The sequence below is a fragment of the Nyctereutes procyonoides genome, unplaced genomic scaffold (genome assembly GCF_905146905.1).
Source record: "Nyctereutes procyonoides isolate TBG_1078 unplaced genomic scaffold, NYPRO_anot_genome, whole genome shotgun sequence".
Classification (NCBI taxonomy): domain Eukaryota; kingdom Metazoa; phylum Chordata; class Mammalia; order Carnivora; family Canidae; genus Nyctereutes; species Nyctereutes procyonoides.
In genome coordinates, this window is record NW_026575142.1 from 25,220,655 (window position 1) to 25,241,175 (window position 20,521).

The following is a 20,521-nucleotide window of genomic DNA, read 5'->3' on the forward strand; positions in this document are numbered from 1 at the left end:
TCACTTGGCGCGTGCAGATTCTAGTAGCAATTGCTTTGAGCCTGTGGTTGGTCACCACTTTCTGCAGCTATCAGCACGGTTGTCCAAAGCAGACTTCCTGCCTCCCATCTTTGCCACTTACTGGCTGTGCAACCTTTACTAGATCCTCCCCACCACCACCACCATGTTTCACATCTCCAAAGTGGGAATAATATCTTACCTACTCCAAAGGTGGTGATTACAATGAAAATAATTGACATAAATCACTTAGAATAGGGCCTGGCATAAAATAAAAGCTATATAGATGTAAGCTATTACTTTTATTATTCTCCTGAATTAACTCACTAGCTCATATCATCCAGTATTGATATATCCAGAAGTCATTTCAGTTCCCTGTCCCTCCTCCTTGCTTCTTGCTGATGATTGTCCTCTGCACAAGCACAAAATCTCAGAGGACATGTCATGAGGCCCTAGTTGTCCTTCACAGGCAGCTCAGCAATTAAAACAAACAAAACCAGTCATCCTATATGCATGAGCAATATCCTGCCCTCTGTCAAACGTAAAATCTTTTTTTTTGTTTACATCGTAAGTATATACTTTTTCTTACTGTTGTTTTCCACACACACGTTGCTTTTTCAGGTTTAAAAATGTTCATAAAATCTTTCAAAACTAACACAAACACTGCAAATTATCCCATGGTGCCTTAAATGAATTTACTACTGGAATGACCAATGTTAAAATAACTTATCAACCATTGTCGCCATCTGTTGGTGGTGGGTGGATTGGACTTCACTTTCCAGAGCCTGGGCTTCTAAGTGGGAATGGTCAAAAGCTCTTAAGTTGGCTGGTACAGGAGCATATGCATGTGTGTGCACGCATGCGCGCTTCTGCATGCACATACATAGGTTGCACACGTGTGTGTTCAGTGTGTGCTTGTGCACATTGACAAAGTCTAAGGATAGGCACCATCGTGTCTTAACATTCATATCCGAAATTTCAGGTGATTTTAATATTTCAACTTACTTTTCTTTGTCTTCTAATTACAAGTGCACATCTCTTTTGTAATTAAGGTAAATTAATAAGGTAGAGTTTAAGAGGGATGATGTGATGGGACTGGGGAAGAAAATTAAGTTTTATTTACTACATACAGACTAAAATTTACTTAGATTTTATATTTCAGAAGATGAAAGAAATCTAAGTGGAAATGGGGGAGAAATGAATAAAACTATGATATAAACAGAAGAAATTTTGTTAGATTCTAAGCAGAAGGTTTTATCAGGCAAGTTCACTTGGGCCAGTAGTTAAATGTGAGACTTTGTTATCCTCTCCCTTTGAAATTCTAGTGATTCTGTAGTCACATCTCTTAATTACTCTTTATCCTTTTGCTTCGTCTGGAGTGGATTATCTATCTTAGCAAAGAATATTGTATTCTGGGCAGCCAGGCCTATGGTCTGAACCTTGTTAACTTTGAAGCTGGAAAACCCAAGGAATCTTCATACTCACATTTTTTCCCATAAAATTCTATGGCTTGCTCTCTTCTCTTTGGTGTTGGTAGAGTGTAAATTCTGTCATTAGGAGGCCTGTTTTTCCCAACCATGCCCCTGTTACTTAATGATTATTTAGAACAAATTAAACTGCATATTGGAATAAGGGGTGATGAGTATCTGGTTTTGCTTTATGAATTTTTACTCAGATGTCTGTTACTCTTGCAGGTACTGATGATCAACAGTAGAACCAGACTAAATGTTACTCATCTGTGATGCCCCCTACCTTCCACCCCCTTGCTCCATATTATATCAAATCTTACTATAAATAGAACTAGTAGTGGGAAATGGTGACTGCTCTGAAGGCTGCTGCGTCTTTGCCTGTTCCTTGAGGTGCCATTTGATAGACAGCTCCTCTCCATGTTGTAGATCTTTTCTTGTGTCATCAGAACTGCTTATTCTTTACTCCACTCCCACACATGGTGACCGAAACCCCCACTGAGAAGCTACCATAGCCAAGGCCTGAGGGATTGAAAGTAGGACATCTTCCAGTTCAGTTATTTTTTCTTAAAGATTTTATTTATTTATTTGAGAGAGAGAGCTAGAGAGAGCACAAGCCGGAGATAGAGAGAGGCAGAGTGAGTGAGAAGCAGACTCCCTGCTGAACAGAGAACCCGAAGCTGCTGCGCTCAGTCCCAGGACCTGAGATCATGACCTGAGCCAAAGGCAGCCTCTTAATTGACTGAACCACCTAGGCACCCCAGTTCAGTTATTTTAATAATAAACCTCTGGTGCTATGGGAGGGGTCACTGAGTAGACAGCCCAGAAACAAGGACGTTGACGAGAGGTAAGCCCTTCAGTCCCCCTCAGCTATCTCTTTATAGGCATCCTCCTGACCCACTGGAGGACAGGGAGGCCGATACAGAAGAGCTCCACAGAGTGAGTGGAAACTGCTTTCTGCCTGAGAAGTCACGGTCTTTCAGGTTTAACCCACAAATCATGATGAAAACCGCAATAGAAAGTAAAACTGATAAATTTCAGAAATCTCTCTTCTCCCACGCACCCCCCCAGACCTCTTTCAGCCAGGAACCACATGTTTATGTCTTGTGTTTAACACAAACAAACCCTTTGCTTTGGCTTGAAAAGTCAGTCTACTCCCCTACCTTGTTAAGAAGAGGTCTCCCACTTGGTTCTTTCCCTTTCATACCCTCAGTGTATAAAGGAAACATTGTTTCTCAGAATTATTTCATGAATAAATTGCAGGGAGAACTTAAACAGAATGGTGTAAGCTTTAGGGTTTTAGGAGAGATCTTAGGCTTACAATTTATATGAGCTTTCACTTTCCCGTTTGCAAAAATGGGAATAATAGCACCTACCTCCTAAAATTGTTGCAAAGTTAATTAAATAAGATCATGCATACAAAGTCCCTGGCACAGTGCCTAGACCATAAGTAGGAACTGAGTAAATGTAATCCCTTTTTTGGTCTCTTATAAAATCACAATGGATTTGGATGAGGAGATTAGGGATGGTTTCATAGAAGAGATAATGTTTGAACAAGTTCTTCAAGTTCAAGCATGGGTAGAATGGAATAATGATGGGAGGAGAGACGTGTTTAAAGTGATGGTTAAGGTAAATTAAAGCATCACACAGGGTTGGGAGCACCAGAAGCTGGAGACGAGGCAAGAACTAGTATGTAGCTTTTGCTTGGATCTAAACATAGTGAAGGGGAAGGGTGAACGTTAGAACCATGGCAGAGACTGCCCAGAAGAGGTAGCTGATGGTGTCTTGAGCCCCTCCAGCCAGGTGAGGGGTCAGGAGTGAACACTGCTCCTGAAGGAAGAAAAGGTGGTGATGATGCGTTTGGGGTTCTGTGGGGGTGGGATTTAGAAAGTAGTGGGCATGCGGTGACATAGAATGAGATATTTGAGTACCTTAATAACATACAAAGATATTTAAGTTGGAAAGAGACAAAAACTGAAGTTTGGTGGGGAAGGGGGAATAACAAAGCAACAAAACCAACTCAGGAAGGAGAAACAGGGATCCCTGGGTGGCGCAGCGGCTTGGCGCCTGCCTTTGGCCCAGGGCCCGATCCTGGAGACCCGGGATCGAATCCCACGTCAGGCTCCCGGTGCATGGAGCCTGCTTCTCCCTCTGCCTATGTCTCTGCCTCTCTCTCTGTGTGACTATCATAAGTAAATAAAAATTAAAAAAAAAAAAAAAAAAAGGAAGGAAGGAGAAACAGGCACCATCGGAGAAGATGCTTTAAATAACCCCATAGCACTGGACAGATGTCCTAGGAAAAGGAAGGGTTGAGACAGAGTACTTGAAGGAGGGAGAAGAGGAGGCTGACTGGGCAAAGAAGCCAGGAAAGAGTGCCCAAAAAGCTATAATGAGATCTGGGGAGCAAGTTCAGAGCGGAGGTGGCGTGGGTTACGTAGGCGTGGAGGTGAGGAGTAATGTCAAAGCAGCGGAGAGACCAGAGAGAACAGAAACCCGAGGACAGTGGCACGGAATGCATACCAGTGCTACCAGGAGCCCTTCCTCTCTTCCTGCTTCCCACATCTGCCTTCCTCTCCCATCATTAGTGTGGTGAGCAAGACCAAAAGGGTAGAAGGCCAGCCCCTGACCTTCCCTAAGTTTCCTTTCTTCTATTAGGTTTACAAAAGATGCTGAACTCCGTGACCTCAAGCCAAGGCTCTTAATCTCTGTGACTCTCAATCCCCTTATCCTAAATTGGAGTCATACTAACTTTCTTCTGTACTTTGGGAAAGGTATGACACAGGAATGCAGTCGAAAAGCATTTTCAGCCAGTACTTTTGCAGAGGAGAGAGTGCTGGTAAATACCAAGCCTGTAAATAACTACATAGAGAAATGCGTCCTAAAAAAGGTGGTCTTTAAATCACTAATTTCTCTGGTTTTCAGATTTTCAAAAATCACTACCCTTTACTTGGGTAAGCATAGTGGCCTGTGTTAATGTTGTTATAAATACTTGAATCTTACAGGGAATTGAAGGTGTTTGTGCAGCATTATGCCTCTTGGATATAATTGTCATTTGAACCTTAAATTATCTTTACTTTCATGCCTGGTTAGTGATCGCCTGATTACGTGATTATACAGAGTGAAAATTAACAGGGGGGAAAGAGGTGGTTCAAGCCATTTGTTTCTTCTAGATAAATATATTTCGGCTTGCTCAACGCATAAACCAGAAACCTACAGTCTTCAAAATGGTTTAAAATGCTGCACAAATGTTTCATTTCTTAAACTTTTAAGAGTTCTTTAGCCCTCAAGATCAATCATGAGAAAGTAATATTAAAGAAAACATGAAATTTAAAATAATACGTAGGAAAGTAAAATTGGGAAATTGTATAAATGAGGACATAGGTCGCAGATATGTGATATAAGTTATGTGCATTTCTCAAAGTCCCAATGATTTTTAAAAACTGGGGTTTTTTTAGGTTTTTTTCCTAATTTTTTGAAGACAAACATAGATAGCAGTGCTTCACATTGTGGTGTGGTCACTGTGAAAGGGTGTAGGGACTAGGACGTGTATTTAAGCTGTACTGACACTTAGTAGTAGTGCTTTAAGTTTAATATTCTGGATTTTTTTTCCTTTCTTCACCCAACGTCTGTTGTACCTTAAGGAATTGAAACACACTTATATAGATCCTCATAGAATTAAAGCTTAATCCCTGGTTCATGGTTTTATATTCTTAATTGTTAATGTCATTGCACACGCATGCACACACACATTAGTGTATGTACTGTATAGCTATTATTACTGAGTTGAAAGAGGTATTAATTATATGTTTTCATGTATTTATTTACATAGTCCTCAGAATTTTAGGTTAAAAAAAAAACCTGTTCTAAATATACTATCAGACTTATTAAACATGTACGTGCACAGGCACACACCCTCCTGTGATGATCTGGAGCCATGCAGGGCTTTCTGTACAACCAAGATGAATAGATACAATGCAGACAGCTTTTCCTCTCTTACCAGTTTATAGACACTGTGTGGATCATAATACTTTAATAATTTTGTAGCCTTGCACTTGGCTTTGTATTCTTATAATGTTACTAGTAGGAACTTCTTCTAGAGCTCATATTCCTTTTTTAAAAAAAAGTTGTGTGTTGTTTGTTTTTTGTTTTTTTTTTTTTTTTTTGGTCCCAAGATTGTCAGGTAAGTACCTGATTCCTCAGAGTTCAACATCAGACTGTCATCCAAAGATTCAAATAGGAAGCCTAGCAATTCCCCTTTCTTTTAGCTTAGTTTTGAGTGTAGAATTCACATTTTCTGTCCCCTAAGTGTAGAATTTTGTACTTTAAAGTTTGCAGGTACTTGAAAAGTATGTGTATTCTCTGGACCTAGGGGTTAATAGGGTTCCTTGATTCTAACTTCTCCTGTTGTATTCTTTTTATCTTTTAGATATGGGAAAATAGTCTCCACGAAGGCAATTTTGGATAAGACAACAAACAAATGCAAAGGTATATTCCCTTGGATAATAATTGACTAAATCCTATCTTTAGGAAAATGATGGAACTGTAAACCTGATCTTTGGTTTCAAAACCGCTACTTCTATTTTCTGAAAAACCAAGTCTTCCATGTCACCCAGTTTCTGCTTGCACAATGTCAGCATATCCCTTTACATTTGTCCCTGGTCGAGTTTTGGCTGAAAACCCTACAGCAGCTAACAGTTTGCCAGAATCGCAGCTCTGACGCCAGTGGAGCTAACATGCAGGATACCGGTTGGCATTTAGCCCCTACTTTACAAGGGAAGTAAAGTTAGAAAATAGCTTTTCTTTCCTGAGCCTGAGGAGATTAGAGCTGCTTACTGAAGACCATTGGACTGTACCAAAGAACTGAAAAGATTACATATTGTGCAAATTGGCTCTATTAATTAGAATAGAGTAGTTTTAAGCAGTACTTAATTACATGTTTCAATACTCCCAATTGTTCTGTGCTGAATGCCTGTTGACAATATTGGCAGCGGGGAGGAGAGAACCATTTTCACTGACCAAATTGTAATACGGAGGGGAGGTCATACGCCCCTTTGAAATATGCTGCTGCATTAATTTGATGCACTGACCTTCAGTTTTCCATGTAATTAGGATGAGCTAATCCAGCTCCATGAGCTGGAAGAGGAGGCGTCTACTGTAGGCATCACTGATGCTCCCTGGTTCTGACTTTTAATGATCCAACATCTTAACAATGGGCATGTGATTTCTAGGAAAGGGGAAGAATGGAGTCAGCTGACTTTGAGTCTAACTACTGACCCCATGAATTGAAATAAGGTTGACAGGAATAGGCAGAGAAGGCAAATCTCCTCATTAATTAGACCCCACTTTTTCAAGTAGTGGTGATGGCTTTGGCTTAGCACAGTCTGAGAAAGGCAAAGAATGTAAATGAACCGTATGGCAAGGCCTTGCCTTAGAAGCCAGCCATTTCCTTTAATCTAGACTTGAAGTGGTTCATTGTATTTGTGTCTTCTTCAAAGCTCCTAAATTTAAAGGAGCTATTGTGGCCAATATCTAGGCCCCTGTTTAAGCAACGTGGTACATTAAGACAGTTTTGCCTTGGGACAGGGAATAAAGCAGTGCTTTATGTAGAGAGGGACTCGATAAATATTTTAAATGAATTAAATGAGAGAGAGTCAAATTGTAGACTGAAATGTTTTTATTTAGTTGCCAAGGTTAGTGTTATTTCACATATTTGTAAATGATTCAGGAAAGCAGGGACACACACACAAAAAAAAATCTCTCAGTTTTATAAAGAAAAATGGACTCTTGCAGGCATAAAACAGGAAGCTGATCTCAAACATTTGTTTCAAACTGAGAGAGAAATCACAGTGGACAAGTGGTTTTATGGCTTTACCCAACCTTTCCTCCCACCCCGCCCCCAGCAGAAAAGAATTTTACAGAGCGGATCAGTGTGTTAAAAATTAGCAAACCTGCCCCAGTTGAGTGAGGAAGAGGACTCGGAGGACTCCTAGCTGAATTCCTCACGACACCCCTGCACTGAATACTCCTCCCTGTCATACACTCTGCTCCAATGAGAGCCTCTTCCCTAGAAACTAAAATTCCACAAAATGCCCAACACAATATAGAAAAGGTGTAAGTAAAAACTACTCCTGCTAAATCAGACATATTATAATACAAAGCCTTAAAGGTTGCAGAGTGTTCAAAGATACGAGGAGACATTTGTGGGGCTTTCAAAATAAGGGAAGGAATAATTCAGAACTGATTTTCCATACAGCACATCTCCTGGAGACCCTCTCTTAAAGTGAGTCCCAGCAGATGTTGCCTTGTGTGAGGGCGACGATAGGACCTTGTAAGGGCTCTTCGTCTCACAGAGGCTCTCAGGAATAGACAGGCGTCAGCATATGTGGTGAGTGGGTGGGTGGGTGAGTGAGGGGGCCAAGTGAGCAAAATGGGTTTGTAAAATCCTGGAAGCAGAATGAGAGAGCTCCTCAAAAGTAATTTTAAGACAAATGAGAAGAAATAACACAGCATACCTCATAGTAAAGACAACATGTTAGTCATTGATAACTTGAGAAGATAGATAGGTGAATGGATGGATAAATATAGATAATGCATGAGATTATAGGGTATTCACGTAAACAGGAAGTTCTTGTGTTAAATACTAATTTTGGGGGGCTGACCATATCAAAGAATTTTATTCCTGAAAATTAGAGACCTTAGAGGTCACAGAACATTTTTTGTCACGAAGCATATTGTGGAGCCTCTATCCAAGAAAGAAAATTATACTGAAGGAAACATTGCTGTGAATAACATGTACCTTAGTTATTAAATTTGAAAATTCGCAAGTCACTTGCTTTTCTGCATTTCAATTTTTGTCAGGTGTCAGCCAACTTAAGGTATTTAAATGCTTTCTAACACTGGTATACATGGCAGTTCAGTTGTGACACTGATTGATTAATTTATTATTGCTTACGGAGTTACATACAAGACTAGAACACATGCACGCAATATGACACACGCACATACACTCGTGCGGAGTTAAAATGGGTGAGAATAAATCTGAAAAATGGCAAGATAGAAGTAAGAGCAGGACACCTCAGGTTACTACAGAAATGGCCTGTCTTCCTAATGGCCAAAAGCAAACATAAAAAACATAGCTATCCCTGTGGTTTAGTCATGACAATGTGGAGGAAAATCCAAGAAGCAGGAGTGCTGTTATTATTCCTGGTCCTGAGACCTGAGGAGTGTCCTCCTGTGGATGCAGTGAGAAGATGCAGTTTTACTTTGTGAATCCCACCTTCAAAAATATCTTTATACATATTTATATAATGAAACCTGTAGAGCCTGTAACTCAAATTTATATATTCTTATATTTACTTGAGAGCAATATAATGGGATCCCTGGGTGGCTCAGCGGTTTAGCACCTGCCTTTGGCCCAGGGCGTGATCCTGGAGTCCCGGGATCGAGTCCCACATCGGGCTCCCTGCGTGGAGCCTTCTCCCTCTGCCTGTGTCTCTGCCTCTCTCTCTCTCTTTCTCTCTCTCTCTCTGTGTGTGTGTGTGTGTCTCTCATGAATAAATAAATAAAATCTTAAAAAAAAAGAAAGTAATATAATAGAGAAAACAAAAGAGCGCACGGTTGTATGCCTATATATTTGTTTCCACCAAATATTTATGATACAGCTGTATGGTTAGAAAAGGCCAGAAAAGGATGTAAACAACTAAAATGCAACCATTATAGATTTTTCCTAATAAGAAAATAACAGAAGGAATACTAATAGTAACTGACTGGAAATAATTTCAACCGCAATTACATCAAAATTGCGATTTTCTGTTTCTTATAATTCATTGACAAGAACAAAATTGGGGGGGCACACTCAATTATCCATCAGTGGGAGTGACATCATTTTATTGTAGCTGGGTATCCATTTATGGCCTGCTAAGCTGTATGTGGTGATAAAATAAGTAGAGAGAAAGGGAGAGGGAGTGTGCACATGCGTTTGTGCGCGTGTGTACCCCCGTAGAGGGAGGCATATTAGCATTAACTTACAGGTTTCTGAAACACCCAAAATATGTTTAACCTAATTTCTGATGTGTCAGTTGAGCAGCATTCTCTGCTTTTACCTGAGCCAGCTCTTCTTTTTCTTTCCAATCTAGCTATTTCTCCACTGTCTAAATCAAATTAAGCTTTGTTTCAGTTCAATTCCAAGTAAGAGAAGGAAGCTTCTGCTGCTTTCAGCTGTAACTCATCTCTCCTGAATCTATTTCCGTAATTGATGGTTATTCTGTTTCATTACAACATGTTTTGTTACCAGACCATATTTTTGGTACTAATACTGCAAACTGACCTTTGAACCTTTTCCAAGCTCTGTGTTTGGCCTTGTTGATGTGTATGTTTGTCTGTTTTAACACTAATACTTTACTGTCGAAAGTACTCTACCTTTACAGTATCTAGAAATAAATGATAGGACTAACCCTTCTGTGCAGGCTTCAAACAGTGCTTTTGTTTTCCAAAATATTCTTATTTATTTAAAGCTTATTTTATAATAATAGGTTTGAGTTCCAATAACATCTCTGTTGGTATTTTTGCCTGGTACCCTGATCTTTTAAACAGTATGTTAAATATAATTTAACCTTTTCTCAATAGCTTAAGAGTGATCACAGTGAAAAATCAGCGATTGCCTATTTTTAATACAGTGATACTCACTGGATTGTGTGAAATTCATGGGCCTGTTGCTTTTATGCTGCTAAAGTCCTGTTCTTTGTATAATTTTCCTCTTTTATTGCTCGTTGCTAGTTTTTGCTGCTGATTTTGCTGCTAGGTGTCTTGTAGCAGCCCTGCCCTTACCCTGACACCTTTTTTCCTTTAGTTTCCTGCTTTTGACTTATTGTGGCCAGAGATTACCTGACCAGCTTGTTAAAAATGTTTATGAAGCTATGAATAGATAAAACCAGAGCCTCTTTTGGAGGTTATTTATTTGTTTTTATGTTTTGTTTTTAGACATTAGGGCATGAACTGCTGAAACAGCTCTTTTGGCTATCTAGAGGCATTTTAACTCCTTTATATGAAGGAGGATCACGAGGTATATTTTAAGTAAATAAGTAATCATATTTTTAATCGAGTACTAAAACTGTGATTATATTTGTTGTAGTTAATGGTTATACTTAATTTATTTGAAAAATAAATTTTAGTCTGTGGATTAAATATTTTTTTCTGTTATTTGGTAAGTTCCGAATGATTGCTCCATCTTTCTCATCAAATCGTTAAAAATGCTATTTCTCTGAAGTAGATATTTTCCTTTTTTTTTTTTTTAACTTTGGTTATCTTAGATGTCTTTTTTTTTTTTTTCCTCCAGTATGACACCTGAGAAGAAGGGAAAACTGGGGTTGGGGGCGGGGGTTGTTTTTTACTTTGAAGGGAAATCTATCTAACTCAGGAGAGATGACAGGGACAGACAGCCTGAGAAGGAGGCTGCAATGCAGCTGGTAATGCCAGACACCTATCAGGACATCAGGGTTTTCGTTTCTGCTACCCACACTGGTGAACCAGTCATTCGTTTGCTCTTTACATTATCACAAAATAATGGCTTAATAACAAAGTATGTTTTACATTTCAGGTTATGGTTTTGTCGACTTTGACAGTCCTGCAGCCGCTCAGAAAGCTGTGTCTGCCCTGAAGGCTAGTGGGGTTCAAGCTCAAATGGCAAAGGTGAGTCAAGAGCCGGTAGTCACTTCTCTGGTCTCTGGCATCGGTTCTGAATCCTGGGATGGTGCTTTGCCTGTCAGCATTGGCATTACCTCTCCATCGAAGCCAACCTTGGTTACTTCTAGACCCCTATACTGGGCCTCTCCATCCTCAGTAATAGTTTTAGGACAGGTGGAAGCTACAGATGCTATTTTGAATCTCTACAAAAGTGAGACATTTTTAGACACTGGCTATTTATGGGATATAAATGTAGTCTTTAGTAGTTCTACAATGGCTTTATTCTGGGCTTGTTTCTGATGAACTTTTAGCATTCTAGAAGAAGAATGGTGTTGAAGCAGGGTTTATGCCCTGGTCTTTTTACTGCCCAAATGTAAACTCAGGTTATGTTACCCCTAGTACCCATGGTCACTTCCTAAGATACTCATATAATTATGTGCATTTTTTTTTCCATTTGTGGTTCTCGAATTGCTATGGAAAATATTTCAAAGCCTGATACTCAAGAGTTTGATATTTTGTTGTATTCTTTTCAAAAGATCAATAATTTTATATTCTCTGTCTTCTTGAAGCACAAAGGAAAGTAATTTTGTCACCTCTGCTACTTCTGAATAGTAGCATGTGATCATTCCCTCAGGAGCATTCACATTTCCTTAAGGAAAGAGGATTTATGGATTTATGGAAATTAAAGGACTCTGCTAAAGAGATAAGTTACCTGCTAAGACCTTGAGGCTCCTGTAGGACATGTGTGTGTAGCTACCACAATAGAAATTTACCTTGACTCAAAGAATCAACATACATAAAGATTTCGGGAATTAGTGAAAAGGATCAGTTTTCTCAAGTAGTCTTTGACTTTTGATATTTTCAAAGCTTTGAACTGAGTTGGACATATTTGAGATTTTCTTAAACTCCAGAATAAGAAGTTAAAATAAATAGAAACTATTTTAGAAATATTAAGCACCATGATTTTCAGATTATCTGTCCATTTTATAGAGTAATTCCCTGTGGCATTGTTGGAAGACTGGGATCGTGAAGGTTTTAAATATATTTAATTGTGACCGTACTTTACTTGTGTAATGATTTACAGCATGTTTAATCTGCCTCTGTAAACAGTGGGTCACCATACATTTTACAAGCAGGACTTTCAAGGTACAATCAGAAAACAGCTCTATTTTTTCCCTCTACTTTGTCTATTTCCTGTATTCTGTGAAGTTCCTGCTTCCTCCTCTCATGGATAAAATCCAGGGCGGGTCCCATGACTTTGCTGGCCACTGTCATTATCTTAAAAAGTCCCTTCCTTTCCAGTCTTTCTGATTAATTTTTTTTTTCAGTGAAATGCCTCTTGATTTTTCATATCCACACTTCATGGAATGTAATTATCTTTCAACACATTTTCAGCCATTTCTATATGTACTCATACCAACCTCAATGCAGGATTTTAAACAAGATGTTATATAGGGAGTCTCAAGTTACATTCTAAATACAGTTTGTAAAATGTCAGAATCACATGTAGAGGTTTTAAAAACTGCTGAGAGTCAGCAAGAGGGGTATGTGACTTGGATGTCACTGGTGCTGAAAGAAATCACAGCTTACACAGCAGTTGTCTGCTAACAACCATATTGATTAGTTGGTGATCGGGAAGCAATGTCTTAAAAGTTTATATCCCAATAAAACAAGTCACATTGTAGGAAATTGCAGGAAAATAAGTATTTAATTACATTTTAGGAAGTTGGTGTGGTGGTGATTAATGTGTAATACATTATGCTTTTTTTGTATTTGAAATAATGTGGAATAGGATCCTGGTTAACATTTTGATGCTGGATGTCTCATTTTTAAGAACACGTTACTATCAGGTTTAATCCGATTGGTAGTGAAATAGAATAGAGAGGCCAGGCAAAAGTTGGTCCAAACAGGCTTTTAATGGGACGCGCTCTCAGGTGAGGTTCCACGGCCCACAGGGAAGGGAGAGATCGGGGAAGTCTCAGGCTGGGGAAGTCCTTGCAGGGGAGGACAAGTGGGCTTTTTAAGAGGGGAGGGGGAAAGGGTTGGATGTCTGTGCAGGGGGTGATAGGTATTAGGCATATTACTGGTGGAATCAGCCTGGGGCAATAACTGCCCATGCCCTTATATGGGGTCTGGGTAAAGTACGGTTTCCTGCATAGGTCCAGTCTCTCCCTGTTGATATGTCCTCGGGCGGTCTGCTGGTGATGGGAAAGTTCTGAGGTGGGGGCCACAAGGTGGAGGGTCCACCGCCATTTTGTTGGTGCCTCCTGATCCCCCTTGATCCTGCCAGCCCAACAGTTACTGATGTTACATATGTGATGCCTGTAATTTAAACGTCCAGTCCTGATAGTTTTTTTTGTTTGTTTTTTGATGAAAATTTTTTTTTAAGATTGATTTATTTGAGAGAGGGAGTGTGCGAGGAGAGACAGAGGGAGAGAGAGAATCTCAAGCACACTCCCTGCTGAGTGTGAAGCTGGATGTGGGGCTTGATCCCAGGACCCAGAGTTAATGACCTGAGCCAAAGTCAGGAGTCAGCTGCTTAACCCGAGTGACCTACCCAGGCACCCCGGTTTTTTATGACATTTTGAATATCACATTGAAGCTTCCCCCTTCTTCCAGCTTAGGTCTGCTCTAAGTCATAATAAGCCTACAGTGGGATGGGAGCTTGATCAGTTTCTTTGCTCCTTCCCAAACTTATGTTTTTCTTGCTTTTCCATCAGCTGAATAGCTGTGATTTCTAACGCTCCCCCCTTGGAACACTGGTATAGGACTGGAAAGTTTCTTGACCTGACAGTGGTGTAATCTGGTATTGATTTCTCTGGCCAGAGGGTTGCTGCTTTCCTTCATGGAATTCATCAGAGATTTTTCAGAGATCTCTTACACCACTGCCGCCACCACCCCTAAATGATCTTTCTCCTGTGGCTCCTTGAAACCACTGGAATATATACCTCAGTTCCTGAAAACTTAAGGGTCTGTCTTCAGCCCTTTTCTTCTGGGACCTCCTTGCCCTTCCAAGCAGCCTTCTTGAAAGGATTTAACACAACCCTGGGCTAATTCTACCTTGCATGGCCCACACATGATCTATGTTTGGCAACTGTCTATGGGTGAGCAGGTGCTTACCACCCACACTTAGAGTCCCCTTCAGCCAGCCTTTGACCTGTTAGATTCCTCAGGCTAAAATCAGACATCCATCCATTGTATCCACTGAGCTCCATGGAACACAGAGCAAGCCTCCTGAGTGGTGTGTTCAAGCACCTCTGGCTTGACTGGCAATGATAGGGGAGCAACCCACATGGTGAGCCTCAGAACACATCAGCATTTCTCTCCACATACATGTGCATTCTCAGCCTCTCCAGTCTCTCAAAGACAGCGGAGGTGGGTGGTCAGCTAAGCATCCCAAACCAGTTCTCAGCCGGCGCTCTTTAGGTGGTCTGGTTTCTCACTCTGGAATGTGGGAGTGCCAACCGTTGTTTTGTGGCTTCTGCTGAAACAAGGTTAGAAAGAGGGCTATTTTAACAACCTGTTACAAATGCAGAGGCCTTATTTAAAGCAGCCCTAAGAGCACTTACCTAGACATCGGCTCAGTGCCGTTGATATTAAGCAGCATAGTCTATGAAATATCCACCGTTTTTGAAGACTGCACTGCATTTAGTCAAAACTGGACTGGGTATAGATTGGCCCATCCGACGTGTCAACACTGCACTCTGAATGCCACTTTCCTGTGGATTGATAATGAGCACTGTTCAGAGGCCTCCTTAGGAGACTTGGTACTGTAAATTGGCTAGGAAAAATGATCTCTTTTTACTTCATCTGTAGGGAAGGAACGGTACACAGGTTCAGAGATGCTGGCAGTGGGCCAATCTCCTGCACTTTGTGAATTTCTTTAGGTCTCTGTAGAACGAGTGAGTTTCCTGGACCTGATTTCTTTTTTATAATATCATTAAAGTTACAAAAGATATTTCAAATGCTAGAGGGTCCATTGTTCTGTACCATGGCACCATGGATTTGAGAATCTGGAATTGACTTAACCCCTTTATGCCATCCGGGTAAAGAAGCACCTGGCACGCACCTTCTGTGGAGACAGTTTTTAAAGGAAGTTTAGGTGTGTCTCCCACATTGAGTGATAAGGGACCCATTGCCATACACTTTTTGCTAGGGAATTAACCAGGTTACTACATAAAGTTTTGAAAATTCACGTAACATATTAAAAGCTTGCTTTCTCATGTAATTAGAAAAAATTAAGGGGCATGCTACTAGGGCAGTCAGCAGGGTGGTGGGGGCATGGATTCGGGTTTGGGGTGAAGGAGAATATAATATTGTTTGACACGTTGACTGCCTGGATTGCAAAAGGACTCCACAGATACCCAAACTGGATTGAAAAGTTGCAAGTGGAGAGCGTTCAGCAGCAGTAATTGTTTCTTATTCATATGTTAACTTTCAGTACCTTTCTTGGTACCTAGCATAGAGTAAATATTAAATGTTTGTTTTGTTAGTTGACCAAAGAAGCCAACTAACTGAGAGAAAAACTTTCTTCCTAACTTGAGCAGATATTGAGAATTAAGAATGGGATGTTTAAAAATTATATTTATTGAGTTCTGTCCATGGAGCACCCTGATGAATCTTAACCAGAAGGTTTACCCAAAGGCTCCAGGCCATTCCTATTTATGTTAAACTTGGCTTGTTTCTGACGTGTTTGTTTGTAGAACAGAAGACTCAATCTGTAAAGAGAACAAAACTTGGATACCAAGCTAAAAGGACTTAAAACTCAAATCAGCATTGGTAATACCTGTTAATAGAATGACTTCTATAGGCCTTTCAGCGATGCCTCTTAAGGCCTGCTGGGAGTCACCAGATCATCATATGTTACTTGCCTGGTGGTAAGCTAGCACATTTCTTTTCAGTAAATAGGTAATCAAAGGAGCAGGAATTTAATCCCCCTTCCACATGGAGTCTACTGCGCTTCAGGCAGTGTGCATTCACATGCATGTAAGCAGCTATCGGCTGGTTGGTGAACCTATTCAGTACAAGAGAAAACAGATGTCTGGTCTTCCTGCCAAGTCCCTTTCTTGCATTTTAGGAACCATTCCACATGCACAGGGAGGTTTTTGTTAATTTCTTTCAGATGATGACTGAGTGCTTTACACCACGCGGGACCTCTGGGCCCTGCTTTTCTACTCAAGTGAACATTAGCGGCCATTTATCCCTCTCACGGCCAATGTGGGAGCTAGTTTTCTACTTGTTAGAGAAGCCATTGAACCTTTTCCATGCCTAAGGATGGATATAAAGAGGCCTGTTGGCCCCATTTTATGTTTGGCCACCCATAATTTACAGAATAATTGTTTTTTGAGACGTAACATTGTATGTAATAAAACAGAGTTATGGTTGTCACTGATTTTAAAGAAACTAAATTACCTACATTCAAGAATCAGCCCCTAGTTACTACAAGTATTATATATTCCATTCACTATGAATGTATGGTAATTAGAATACATGGACACTTTGGGGATTAGATATTTTTGTGGCCAGTGCTGTCAGCTTGGAGTTTCTTCTTTTTTTTTTTTTTTTTTTTTTTTTTTTTACTTCTTTCTTTCTTTTCTTTCTTTCTTTTTTCTTTTCTCTTCTCTTCTCTTTCCTTTTCTTTTTAATTATTACAACTTTGTAGTCAACATTTGCAGGATAAGTTGACCGTTTAATAAGAAGAATAAATAACATTAGCTTTAAAGGTCATCCCAAATGAAAAGCCCTAAATGACTGAGGTGTTGTTAGGGGAAAAAATGCATTAAAATCATAGGAAATATTTACTTGTATTTAGTCTACTTTAGCTCACTCTTATTGAAGAATGGGTTGAAAGCTCAATTTCTTTCTGGATTCTGATTTTAGTACTTATTTTTTTCTTCATTGGTAAACTTTCAAGTTGAATCAAGACTTTAAAGAATGTAATATTTTATTAATATTTTAATCATGGAAGCAACCAAAACATAGATTTGGAAAGTATTTTGTACCTACATAGTTAACCCTTTTAAAAATACTTCACATATGACAAATTCTCCTCTGAACATTCTTAAATATTAGTCATTTAATAGTTACAATTGTGACTTAAAAAGAAAGCACCACAATATTTATGGTATATGTTTCTTAACGTAACATTTTTTATGCCATATCTTTGTCCAAGGAGGGTTTTAATGCTTTTTAATTAGGGAGTTCCCAGCTCTATTCTGAATCTGACTAAGCATGATTCAGAGATTTTTCTCATAAGATAGGTTTAATGATATCATTTCCTTGCTTCCATGCCTCTGAAAGCTCCCCTCATTTGTCAGACTGTGGCTTTCAAACTACAGTTCCTCCCTCCTCCTGCCCCCTACCCCCACCCCATCAGAGAACATGAAATCATGGGATAAGCCTGGCTTCTCTCCCTGAAGTATCAGTATTACTTGGAAGTATGAGGTCAGAAATATCATTTCTATATTAAAACATCGAAATAGAGAGTAGATTGTGAAAGTGACTTGACTTTTTTTGTTTGTTTGTTTTTTGAGATAGAGCACAAGGCTTTCAAAAAATGTGCACTCTGGCAAGGCTACCTTGGCCTTGGCCTGCTGACTCCTCAGTATACATAGTCCTTGCTGTTGGAATGGTTAAATGGAAAAGTTTCAGCAGCAGTGACTGACAAAATACAATCTAACTCCGTAGATATCCTTTCACAATGTGGTTTCAGCCTCAGCTGTTTGTTTCTCAAGTCTTGACTCAGTGCCACACCCTGTGAAAACTCTTGCCTGCCTTCCCAACACAAGCTGCCCCATCCATCCTCCCACCTCTCCCCTAGCACTTAATTCATGTGCTTCTATGTCTCCTACTTAACTGTAAGCAGCTGGAGGAAAGGACTGGAGTCAAGGCTATTTTATGCAAGTCTGGGAATGTATGAGATGCCCTATAAGTGCCATTTGAGTGCATGAGGCTACAGGGCCCATCGGCACCCACCTTCAGAGAGAAAGGATTCCATGTGCGCTGGCCAGTTAAGGACCAGACTTCCAGAGGAACAAATAGTCTTCTGCACCACAGGAAACTTTCAGGGACTTGGGTGGGTAGAGATGACTAATCAAAAGAGCTGTGGGCTTAATTGGGACAATTTGGCAGAGGTAGTGAGTGAAATGTAGATAAGGAGAGATTTTACCTCTCTACCTCAGAAGCACTTGAAAAGTTTAATACTAAGACAGTTTTGCTTTTCCTTGTATTTTCAAACACCTTATCTGTTACTGTTTTTGCATTTGTTAGATCACTTTCTAATTTTTATGCATTGAAGATATAAAGAGATTTTGTTCAGCATAAGATAATGAGCCATTCCATGTTGAACTGATCTAATTTCAGCTAAAAGCAAAGAGAGCTGACATTTTGTTCAGTCTGTGAAGGGTTAATGAGGTTAAGCATTTGGCTTACTGTTGAGCGTTTGAAAAATTTTAATTTTTTTCTCGGATCTGTTCCCACTGCCATGCCTCAGCCCCAGGGACACCCTGGCCTGGAGCTTCTGCTGCGGCCCTTTGGGACTGGCTGGGTTATTACTACTGCTGCCCTCTGTCAGAAGTGTCAGGTCAAAGGGACAATACCTTTTGCCCATAGTTTCTCTGGATTTGATAACTTGAATGCTTTGGAATACCAAGGCATTTGTCATTTTCTAGGATACTAGATTGCTTTTTTAGATCTTAGATCTTACCAGGTAAGTATAGTACTACAAAAGGTCAATATGCACTTTTACTTGCAGATTATATAAAAGGACAGATTTCGTTTAAGGTTTAATTAATGGCAGGATAAATTTGAAAGTAGAGACTTTGTATAATTCAAATATGCATATATTTTTAAAGTACTGTGCATTTTGGAAATCTAAACTAGAATGAGTGTGCTGTTTTGTTGCTTAACACTAAAACATCAATTAATGACTTCACTAATAGTGCTTATTAAAGAAAAATCATAAGCCGACATAGTTCAATATGTAAAGATACAGTTGGTTAATAAGATCAAAGGAAAGCCTGATACAAAATGAATTAAGAGTATTCTAATCTTACAGTTGCAGAAGTGAATTTTGACTAGGCCAGAAAATATTCCAGTTGTCATATAAATAGCTTTTTCTCTGATGATTTTACACCATACTTTTAATAAATACACGTAGCAGTTCCATCTTCTCAGAAAATTCAGTTGTATATCTTTGGTTTCAGCTGATTCTGTCTCAGCAAAGGAAAGGTGAGTGGGGAATGATCTAATTACTGCTTCTTGAGCTTTCATATGCAAATAAATTACCTGGAAATCCTGTTAAAAATGCAGCTTCTGATTCCAGTTGGTCTGGGAGGGGCTTGCAGGTAATTCCATCACTGCTGGCCCTGGATCCTGGTTTGAGTAGCAAGGATTCAGCAAAGCTCCTTTCCCCTACCTACTCCTGGCTTCACCTTTATGCAGATTCTAAAGTTTGCTCCGCCTAGAGTTTATCATTTTATATGACTTTGAATGTACTTGTTTTTGTTAATTTCTGGGCTGTCCTTTCCCCAATGGTGATCACAGCTCAAAAGTAAGTAGTAGTGGGGACCCTGCCATGGAGCAGAGGAGGGAACCTGGGACAAAGTCCCACTGGGCTCTAAATGGCATGGTTCGGAATCCGTTGTGTGTCTCTGGGTTGAATTATTGACAGTAATAGTCTTCTGTGCAATAGTGTGCCTGAAATGGACTCCTAAAAATAGTAGTGGAGGAGAGGTTGGTTATTTTGGGAGCGCTGCAAACAGCTGAAAGTGTGGTTCCGTGAGGGCATCCTCTTCCAGCTCCACAGCGCGTGCCAGCGGTTCCACTTCCAAATCTGCTGAGAATGGCTCAGCGGAATCATGCCTGACCTGCACAGACCATCCAAGCTTCAGACACTGTTTTCACATTTGCAAAGCGACTTGGGTGTTCTGTAGCTCCCACATTCACCCTAGGTAACACTCTGAAAGGACCTGAGCAAAGAGAGTGAGTGGAGTGAGTGACTCAGTAAAAGTAGATGTGTTAACATCAGTATTTCAACTTCAACTGGAAATTAATGGAGAATTCTCTGTTCTGTTTTAGCAACAGGAACAAGATCCTACTAACCTATATATTTCTAATTTGCCACTGTCCATGGATGAGCAAGAACTTGAAAATATGCTCAAACCATTTGGACAAGTTATTTCTACAAGGATACTACGTGATTCCAGTGGTACAAGTCGTGGTGTTGGCTTTGCTAGGTAAGCACACTCCTCTCTATCTTATATCAGTGACAATAGCTCTGCTAAGTTTCCTGCAAAAGAAAAGTTGAACAAGAAGAGAGAATTTAAGCCAGAGTTATGGGAGCCAGTTGCACCATGAATTTAAATGTGTAAATATCG

General features: G+C 39.9%; 1 protein-coding gene across 3 annotated transcripts in view; it reads left to right on the plus strand.

Annotated features, from left to right (window-relative positions):
* The window catches only part of RBMS1 (RNA binding motif single stranded interacting protein 1), a 212,709-nt gene that overhangs the window by 162,203 nt on the left and 29,985 nt on the right, over positions 1-20,521 (plus strand). For all 3 annotated transcript variants that reach the window (XM_055307740.1, XM_055307741.1, XM_055307742.1), the window contains exons 3-5: positions 5,890-5,948; positions 11,059-11,150; positions 20,223-20,380. In XM_055307740.1, coding sequence (XP_055163715.1) covers positions 5,890-5,948; positions 11,059-11,150; positions 20,223-20,380 — 309 coding nt within the window. The remainder of the gene's footprint in view (positions 1-5,889; positions 5,949-11,058; positions 11,151-20,222; positions 20,381-20,521) is intronic.